We start from the raw sequence: 10,798 nt of genomic DNA, 5'->3' as shown, positions 1-10,798 counted from the left end.
TGAATTGAAATGAATTAGTAATTAATTTTGATGGATGAACATCCCTTGCTTTTCAGAGAGGAACGATCAATTTTAAGAAGGGTTATCGCTCTGCAGGAAATTTAGTTTAGTGAATCAGATAGTAAGTAGATAGGGCCTCCCCGGTGGTGCAGCGGTTGAGTGCTGGGTTGCGAAGCTGCCCGCAGCCTCTGCAGTGCTGGTTCGATCCCCGGGCTGCTCCCTGACCACCGGAGGAGGGTCCCACATGGCACGCAGACCTCTCTTGCCGCCCGCTGCTCCCCTCAGCAGTGTACTTCGGTCCTTCTGCCTGTTCTTCTACCTGCTCTGTCTCTGGTGAATTCTCTCACCCTCACGTGCCTCTGACTGTACCCAGTGCTTGTATAAATAAATAAATAAATAAATCTTTAAAAAAAAATTCAAGTTTGAAAAAAAAAAGATAGTAAATAGATATTGGAAATTTTTTTTTTAAATTTTTTTTTTATAGAGGCATGTTTATTTATTTATTTGTTTGTTTGTTTGTTTTGTTTGTTTATACATGCACTGGGTACAGTCAGAAGCGCGGGAGGGTGAGAGAATTCACCAGAGCCAGAGTGGGGAGCAGAGCAGGCAGAAGGACCGAAGTACACTGCTGAGGGGAGCAGCGGGCTGCAGGAGAGGTCTGCATGCCATGTGGGACCCTCCTCTGGTGACCAGGGAGCAGCTGGGGATCGAACTGGCACCGCAGAGGCCGCGGGCAGCTTCGCAACCCAGCACTCAACCGCTGCGCCACTGGGGAGGCCCAATATTGGAAATTTTTGAAAAGGGGAGTGGCATGATGAAAGTGGTATTTTAAGAAAGGCTGATCTGGAGATAACCTTTTATTACAGGTTTAAACTGCTTCTGGGATACATAGGTGACAGAAGCAGCAGTTGGGGAGATGGAGGGGTGGAGACAGGCATATAAAGCCATTCTGAAGAATAGCTTCCTGAGGCTTTGTACTTTCATTTCCACATTTGTTCAAGTGGGATGTACTTGCTGGCATGTTTCCGAAAATAAAATAGAACATGGATTTATTTTTATTTTTGAAGAAGGAACATTTTTGTAAAACACCTAAGTCATCCATTTTTCATAATCATCTATTGCTTATTTGAAAAGTCATGATGAGTTTAAAACTTAAAAGGTGATTAGCTCAACACACCTAGCCTGAAATAGTGGTTTTTATTTTAGAACATTTTAAAGTAATTGCTAATTTTGAGGAAAATACTTCCTTTTACTTTTCCAGTCCCCTTTTCTTTTATAGTTTAACTCCTCCATTCTGTCTCCCCTCTGCCCCTCGCATGGGCATTTATTTTTGATATATGACTCATGTGACTGTGTGACAGTTTATCTTCCATTTGTTTGGGGCCAAGTAGCTGACTCTGCTTTTCCTTCACATTAGTTTTTATAAACTTAATTTATAGTTGCTTTGTTGTTTTTTTTTTTCTTTTGCAGGGTTATGACTCATTGATTAAAGAGGACTTTTCCAAATACTTTGCACTTTCGATTGTGTATTATGGATACCAAGGAAGAGAAGAAGGAACGGAAACAAAGTTATTTTGCTCGGTAAGCATTCACTGTGCAAAATCGTATGAGTACTTTATTTTTTTATTTTTTTTTTTTATTTTTTTTTTTTTAGAGGCATGTTTTATTTATTTATTTGTTTGTTTGGTTGTTCTGTTTACACATGCACTGGGTACAGTCAGAAGTGCGGGAGGGTGAGAGAATTCACCAGAGCCAGAGCGGGGAGCAGAGCAGGCAGAAGGACCGAAGTACACTGCTAAGGGGAGCAGCGGGCAGCAGGAGAGGTCTGCGCGCCATGTGGGACCCTCCTCCGGTGGCCGGGGAGCAGCCGGGGATCGAACCGGCGCCGCAGAGGCCACGGGCAGCTTCGCAACCCAGCGCTCAACCGCTGCGCCACCGGGGAGGCCCCGTATGAGTACTTTAAAAAAACGTTTGAGGGGCCTTTGTCCTCAAGCATTACTTGAGATGTTGTACTTGTGAGTGTTCATAAGCTGAGCAGGTAACTAGAAGTTTAGCACACTTTGGTTCTTTTTCTCATTTATATTACAGGAATATTTGGTTCTTCTCTTTCTGTCAATGACAGTTCTTGCAGGCCAGTGCTGCTGAGGGAATCTGGTTGTCATTATGCATGGAACTGCAGATTGCTAGGAATCCCACGTTGGCAACCCACGTTGAATTTTAAATGCTAAGTGCTTAGTTCTTGCTGCTCTGTAGCTTAATTTGTTGAATTATAACTAAAAATATATGACACGTTTAAAGCTTATCACCTGTGGGGAGTCTGTTACTAAAACAATATTTTTGCAGGTGGATGGAATGGATGAAATTCTGCCACTGGGCTGTGTGTCATTTTTTAAAGCTTAAACTTATCCAGCATAGATACATCTGTTGGTATCTGGCTAGAAGTAATCTAGCCTGTGATCTGTTACTGTTTACAGATCTAAACATATATATGACAGTCACTCACTAATCATAATAAAATGAATGATATGATAAAACATTTATAAATCATTTTGATAGCTGGAATGTTTCCAAACACAAAGTGAGAATGAGTTGAAATACTTCCCAACTGAATTCAGCTTTACCATCCCCCTAAACCCTAGTCTCTGCTCACTAAAGATCATTTCCTGTTTTCCAAATATGAGTCTTAAAAACTGAAAACCAATGATTTGTTGGTGTTTTTACCCAGAAATCAAGTGAGGCTTTAGATTGTTAATGGAAAAAGGAAGAAAGCAAGCATTTAAGGAACTACTGTGTGTAAAATACTTAAGATTTTATTTCTCTTTACAATAAGCTTACAATATAGGTTTTCTCACTATTTTACCAATGTGATAACTAAGAATCAAAAATTAGGTATTTTGCCCGTTTCAGGCAGATTAAGAGTCAGTGTTCAAATACAGGTTGTCTCCAAAAAGTCTGCCTTAACCAGTAAAAGTAAACTATGAATAAGAGTTTTTGGAAAGCAAGAATTAACTGCTAATGATAATGAATATTTTCCAATATTAGGATTCAGAGAATAGCAAGATTGTTTGGGGAAGGTAGGAATGAGATATCTATTGGAAAAACATTAGAAAAATAGGACTCTTGGAGTAAAGAAGAATGTTACAGTGTTGTGAAAAATGTTTTGCTTTAAGGTTATTGTAGAGTCATATATAGCTGTTAGAAATAGTAAAGAGAGAATCCCTATACCTTTCATGCAATTTCCCATGATGGTAACACCTTACATAATAACTACCCTTTAATAGCACAATGAGGAGATTGACATTGACACAATCCACTAAACTTACTCAGATTTTACATGACTTACAAGCACTCATTTGTGTGTGCATGTATGTGTTTGTATGTATTTAGTTCTATGCATTTTTATCACACATGTGGATTTGTGTGGATGTAATTACAATTGAGATATAGAACACTTCCATCAGAAAGATCCCGGGGCCTCCCTGGTGGCACAAGGGGTTAAGACGCAGCACTATGAAGCTATCCACAGCAACTGTAGCACAAGTTTGATCCCTGGCCAGGAAGCTACCCACATGGCGCAGCAGACCTCTCCTAACTCACCCCCTACTCCCCTCAGCAGTGTATTTCAGTGGATTTGCCTGTTCTGCTCCCTAATCTTTCTCTGGTGAATCCTGTTACCACCACTTCCACCTCCGGCTTGTACCCCAGTTCTTGTATGCATAAATAAATAAATCTTTTTAAAAAAAGATCTCATGTGCTACTATTTTGTAGTCACATTTGTTTCTTTCTCCCTACCATCCCCTGACAACCTCTAATCAGGTTTTCATGTCTGTAATTCAAAAATATTATGTAAATGGAATCATATAGTATGTAACCATTTGAGATTGGATTTTTTTCCCACTTAGTTCAGTTCCCTTTATGTCTTAATCCATTCAGATTACTGTAACAAATGTCACAGACTAAATGATTTATAAACAACAGACATTTATTTCTTTCAGTTCTGGAAAGTGGAAGTCTGGGATTAGAGTGCCAACATGGTTGAGATCTCTATCTGTTGAAAGCGTACTTCCTGCTTCACAGAAGGCCATAGTCTTTTTGCTGTACCCTCACATAATGGATGGAGGAAGCTTTCTCAGGACTCTTTCATAAGGGCACTGATTCCATGTATGAGGTGTTTCTTTCATGATCTAATCACCTCCCAAATGTCCTACCACCTAATGCCATCACTTTGGGTATGAAGTTTCAAATTATGAATTTGGGGGGAACATATTTAGGGCATAGCATCTTAAGATGTGTCCAATATGTTGCTTGTATTGATAATTTGTTCTTTTTATTGCTAAATAGCATTCCATGGTGTGAATACTTAATCATTCACTCACGAAGGACATTTGGTTTGTTTCCAGTTTGGGACTATTACAGATAAAAACAACTAGGATCATTTATGTAAAAACTTTTATGTGAACATAAGTTTTCATTTTTCTGGGATAAGTGCCCAGTTGAATCGCTGGGTAAAATGATAAGTGCATGTTTAATTTTGTAAGAAGTTGCCAATCTTTTTTCCAGAGTGACTGTACCATTTTATCTTCCTTCCCATTAGCAATGTATAACTGACCCAGTTTTTCTGAATTCTCGTCAGCATTTGGCATTTTTTTTTTTTTGTTTTTAATTTTAACCATTCTGATAGGTATGTTGTGATATCTGGTGGCTTTAATTTGTATTTCTTTAATGGCTAATGAAGTTCAACATCTTTTCATGTGCTTATTAGCTATGTGTCTTAAATGCAGTGTCATTTTATAACTTTGGTCTGTGATCTAATAGGATTTTTTGTTGTTGTTGTTGTTGAGTTTTGAGAGTTTTATTTACTTATTCGAGGTATATCAAGTGGTGCTTTTTTTTTGTTTTGAGAGTTTTAATACATTCTTTGATATGTTTTTTGCCGGTAAGTTCTCCCAGTCTATTCATTTTTTTTTTTTATCCTTTTTAACAGCACCTTTTCCAGAGTAAACCTTTTCAGTTTTGATGCAATTCAATATCGGTTTTTCTTCTTATGGGCTGTGCCTTTTTGGTGTCAAGTCTAACAACTCTTGGCCCAGCCTTAGGGCCTTCCTAAAGATTTTCTTACATTGTTTTCTAAAAGTTTTATAGTATTATCTTTTATATTAAAGTGTCGTATCCATATTTATTCAATTTTAATATGAAATGTGTGTTTAGGTTAAGGTTCTTTTTCTTTTTTTGTTTTGCCTACGGATGCCCTACATAGTGATTTTTAAAAAATATAGTGTTTTTTCAGTCTAAAGCCACACTGATTCCAGGGTAATTGGTGGTTCATAAACAATCTGCTCAAAGTTAACAGTGTCTCATTCCTAAGATGTACTAGAAGGGGCGTCCCTAAAACTGAAATTTGCGAAATGAAACTGTTCTGAAAGAACAGCACTGTTTGTTCAACTCAGAAGTGTAAAATTTAATTGTCATGCTTGCCTTAACCTCTTGTAAAAAGTATTCTAACAGTGGAAAGTAAAACATATCCAAATAATAAATATGACAAACATAGGGAGAGCAGGACAAGGACAAAAATGAGTGGTGTGTTGGAAACAGTAAGTCAACTTGATGAATTACTAGGAAATGAGAAAGGGACTGAGAGAAGAGGGTGGAGGGGAGGGGAGAGCACGCCCAGAGATTAGCTTTTATAATGCAGTGACAGCCACAAATGGTCAGGTCATTAAAAGCAAAATGCAAACTAAAAAAAAACATTATCAGTAAAGAGACAGCTAAAGCTGTAAATCTTTTCAAATGCCTTCTGACTAAACCGTGGTATTCCATAAAGTGGAAATATCAGAAGAACCTGCGTGAAAGCTGGTTTCTGAAAATACAGGGCAGATTTCTCAGGAGCAGTTTGCCTAGGAGCAGTCTAATCAGATCTCTAGACAAGAATGTAAGTCAGATCAAGTTTAAGGTCGAATGAATGCAATCACACAACCTTACACAAATCTCTGCTAATATACAGGAGAAAGCAGAAGGGAGATTTCTCCTGATTTCTGCCTTCTGCCACAATATGTATCTGAAACCCTAAAAATTGTTCTCAATTATTTTCCTCCCCACTCCCTCTTTTCCCTTCCTAGTAGTTAACCTGTTTTCTCAATGTTCTATTTACCATATGGTTTCATAAACATGATATGATTTTGTTGTTGATCTTCCCCTCCCTCTGAATTTAACATTAAAAGGCCCCATTTTAATAATTTTGGTTTGAGATTAGTAATTTGAGCATCACCATTCATCTTGATATATGACTGTGTAACTTCACATTTAAGGGTGACTTGGCAGCAGTATTAAATGGATATATTCTGGGTAAATTCTAAGGACTTTTAAGGGTCTCCTGACATTGGCCCACCTGGTATTCAAAATCTTTAGTGTTGTTTTGTGCCAGTTGCATATCCCAAATCAACTGATTCCTGAAACCTTTCCACAAATTTTTGCAAAGAATTTGTGTGTACAAAATCTATAGGTTATATATGTGTGTGTTAATTCCTTGCTATTTGACAGGTCTTGAAAACAAATGAAAAACTAAATTATTAAAGCAGATTATACTTTCTGTTCTGTCTCCTGGAATAAGCTTCATTCATTTTGACCCTTGCTTGATCTTCCTTCTAATAGTTAGAAGCAGATATTTGCACACAGGGCTGTCTTCTCCCTGCTCAATCTGATATTGTTTGAATTTTGCAGAATTTGGAAGCCATTTAGTGATTTTTTTATGTAGTCCCTTTATGTTCTTTGTATGTGTGTTTGAAAATTCTTTAAAAATATGTTTTCCACAATTAAAGGTTAATTTAGGATATCAAACATTTAACCTTAGTTAACTCAAAGTGGTATTTTCTAGGAGTAAATTTACCTTTTCCGTGTGATAACATATGCAGGCCTGTGAGTAGACAGCAAGAGGCTCATCAGTCTACTGTGCATTGTTCACTTGGGTCTCTCCTCCCTAGACTTGCTAGCTGCCTCCCACTCATTCCTGCTTGTCAGAAAAAGCAGAACTGCACTACCACCTACTCTCTCCTCTTACCCACACTTCAGAGTCAGTAGTAGCTGCAGGGGAGGGGCTGATGCTCTTCTTTCTCCTTCATCTCCCACTCCCACCCCTGAAGGATGCAGAGAGCAAAATAATTCCTCACTCCCTTGCTCCTTCCCCCTGACCTCTCCCAAGTCTCTGATATGTAAATATATTCATCCTCAAATATGATTTCATTGCTCTGGAAATTTAGATTCAAAAGGATTAAATATCGTCAATGAAATTGCACAGTAGGTAGCCAAGACAAGATTTGAGCCTTGCTCTTCTTCTTCTCCTTCCCTAGCTTTTCTGAGATGTTGCTCAGAGCCATGTGGTAACTTAGTGGAAGAACAGGGCTTGTAGGTCACAGGTTACCTGACTCACAGTATAGACTGAATAGATTCCTGGAGGTAGTCCTGCTGGCTTAACATTAATGGCCATCACTGTGAATTCGTTGGCAGAAATGTAACCTAAATTCTAAAGGAGACCTTTTCCAAAGCAACTTTTTTTGTAACTCGAAGACAGCTATACTATATGTCTTATCAAATTTAGCCATTCATAATATGGTTAATGTCTGAGTATTATCCAACTGTAGGGAGAATGCAGTCTTTGTACCCCACCTGTCTAAGTCAGGCTTTTGCAATAACTGGCAAAAATGTGATGCACTTTGCTTGCTAGTATTGCATTTGTCTAAAAAGAGTATCTGTCTGTGGTAGAAATTAATGTACATTTGGGCAGATAACCGGAGCTTGCCCTCTTGGTCCAGTACAGAGTCTAAGATCCAGTGTAAGGCATCACCTGGATGGGTCTGGCTAGTTGGTCTGCAGCACAATAAGGACTCAGGGAGCACTCCCCCTCTGCAGACCCACAGAAGCATCTTTGAACCCTAAGAAAGTGCTGTGTCTGTGATAGGTCTATGCCAAGAATTAATATACATGTGGGTGGAGTGGTGTGATATGAACTCTTGCCCTTCCTTTGATTAACAGTAAGTAGATTGTTTTTTCCTGCTGGCCAAGGGCCATTAGAGAAGAACCATAATATATCTGAGACTTAAGGAGAAATTATTATTACCAGTTGCTAGATTCAGATATTCAGTCATATCACAGATTTAATTGAGTTGATTGATGAAATGCAAATATAGCTTTTAAGTACTTGGTGAATGTTCACTGTAAATCTTCTTAATAAATAGGTTAATGTTTTATTTTCTCAGTTTCATGTATTGATTCTAATAAATGTTAATAATAATAGCATCTGTTGCTACTTTACAAAGTGTGTTCACATGTATCCTCTCACTTTATTCTCATCACGATTCTATGAGCAGATGTAAACACAGATGATGACTCCCCAGTTCAGGAGGTTAAATAACTTGCCAGAAATCACTTAGCCTCTCAATGGAGGGGCTGAGTCTGAATCCTAGTCTCTTTGTCTGTATCTTGGGTTATTTTTATTCATTCCATTGTCTAGGTTTAAACTGCATTATATTTTAATTTTTACTTTGAAAGGAGGATTAGAACATGTTGTTGTCATCATAATGTGATAAGTAGGAAAAATTGTATATGGGTTTAGAAGCAGAATGTTTTAGTTGACTTTCCTGAAAACCATATTTGATTTCAATTTCCAAGAACCATCCTAGAGGACTATTGTTACTTTTAGGGACATGTGCCTGTAGTAGCCACAGCACTGCCCAACAATCCTCTCATGTAAGATCTTTATAGCTCTTATTTGTGTGACTTTGTGTTAATTGTCTCCCCAAATGGGTCATCTGTAATAATTCAGCATCCCTTCCATGTGCCTTTTTAAATAGTGGTTGGCATATAACAAGTGTTAAATATTTCTTAACAAATGGACAAACTGAGACTATTGAACAGCTTCCTTAATGGAGAATACAAATAGTCTGTGAGTCTTAAGTTGTATCACTACAAATTATTCAGTATTCAGCAATCTTAAAAATCTTAAAAAGATTGAGACTATCTTGAAACCATTTCCTATGAAAAAGCTGCTTTTGTCTTATTTGGAAATATTTCCGATTACCACTTAAACTCTTGCATGAGCTGTAATGTTTAAGGCTTATGTTTTCTATTTTCTTGATTGAGTTCAGATGAGGTAGCTCTTAAGGGAACATTTACATGCTGCTTATAATTCATTAATGGGAAAATCACTCATGGTCAAGCTTTAGCTAAGGTTTTCAGGAAATCATTAACTTTTTTCTACAGATTAATAAAAAAAACTTACAAACATTTAGCCATTAACAGTTAGACTCATGCTTTTTGCTTCATTTTTTAGGAACTTGATTTCATTCCATATAGAATACTGCTTTTCAAACAAGTTTACAACCCATTGGGGAATCATGAAATCAATTTAGTTTATAGGAACTAGCATTTTTTAATGTATTGGAAAATGGTAAATTAGTGTGGACTAAGCTAGACTGAACAGAAAATATCAGTGTGTTCTATGTAGTCAAAATAAATATTTCATCAAAATTTTACTTAAATATCTGTAACATACATATATGTTGAATCACAATTTAAAATTTTTTTTTATTGTGAGCCTTGATCAAAATATGACTCATTGATTTTGAGGAGTCTTTGGCAATTTGTATACTGGAAATGAGATTATTTTTCCTTGTTGAAAAATGAATGTCTTTGGAAATTGTTGATCTAGTGCACACTAACCAATTATTCAGAAACAGCCATACATAAAATAGCTGTTATACAGATCTACTTCCCTGCAATGAAGTGTAAAGTCTCCCTACAAAATTGCTTTCAGGGATCAGTGATAAGCAAATCTCTTTTTAACCTGAAAACCCAGGCTGATCTAGATTATTCCAGATCCTGGAGGGAGCTATAACCTCACAAAACTGCAATTGTGTGGTCACAAATTTGGGCAACTTTTACTTTGGGGTCTCAAAGAGGTTCTTCTCTGTAGAACTACTTACTAGCTGTGGGACTTGAGTATAATTTTCTCTAAAGTGAGAATAATATAGCACTTAGCTTTAAATGTTAAAGTCTGTTGAGAGGATTGTCTGAATTAGTCTTTAGAATAAATGCTAATGAAAAATAAGCACTAATGAATTTTTATATAAAGTATGCTGCTTAAATGGGGAGTACAGGAAATAAGTGGAAAAAATAAGAAGAATAAATACATAGAGCACAAATTTATGTACATTTCTGGGAATTTATATATCCCTTGAACCTTGTCCACAAACATATTCTAGTCACAGGCTTCAGAGAAACCCAAGATTCCAGACTCCAAAACACAGAAGTCAAGGAAGCGCTTAAAAATAAATGATTTAAGCTGTCCCTTCCCCCATTTTAATGTTGCTGACAGTTGAGGAAGACTTGAATTGAACTAACTCCTAAATTGGGACATAAACTTGTCGCTGTCAGCTTGAGATACTTCTTGTCACATGCACTTAAATCCATTCATTGTTGCTTGGTCCAAGCCTTTACCAGGAGGAGAAAGTTAAATTCTGAACCAGAAAATGCTTTGTACTCAATAGTCCTGAAATTTCATAGCACATTCTTGTAGTCCAGCAGTTGATAGTTTTCCTTTCTTCCCCCACCTGAAACTTATATCTGACAATTTTAAGTCTTCACCCCCTCTATTTTCTTAAGTCAAATGCTAATTGCATGTCCTCCCACACATCTTCCCAGATTAGTTTTTGTAAGGCGCAGTTCAGATATGTCACTTCTGTGTCCTAAATGCTCTCAAATTCTCTGCGCAATATGACTTATTCCTACTTTTCTGTCTTTATCTTCT

At 37.2% G+C, this 10,798-nt stretch overlaps 1 protein-coding gene across 3 annotated transcripts in view; it reads left to right on the top strand.

Moving 5' to 3' along the window:
• Nucleotides 1–1,531: 1,531 nt before the first annotated feature.
• NCOA7 (nuclear receptor coactivator 7) overlaps nt 1,532–10,798 on the top strand; it is a gene marked incomplete at both ends in the record, with an annotated part of 109,542 nt that continues 100,275 nt past the window's right edge. For all 3 annotated transcript variants that reach the window (XM_084228197.1, XM_084228196.1, XM_084228195.1), the window contains one exon: nt 1,532–1,581. In XM_084228197.1, the coding sequence (XP_084084323.1) occupies nt 1,532–1,581 (50 nt within the window). The remainder of the gene's footprint in view (nt 1,582–10,798) is intronic.

This window comes from Talpa europaea, assembly GCF_964194135.1.
Source record: "Talpa europaea genome assembly, chromosome: 2".
Taxonomy (NCBI): Eukaryota; Metazoa; Chordata; class Mammalia; order Eulipotyphla; family Talpidae; genus Talpa; species Talpa europaea.
This window is presented reverse-complemented; position numbering and strand designations above follow the sequence as displayed.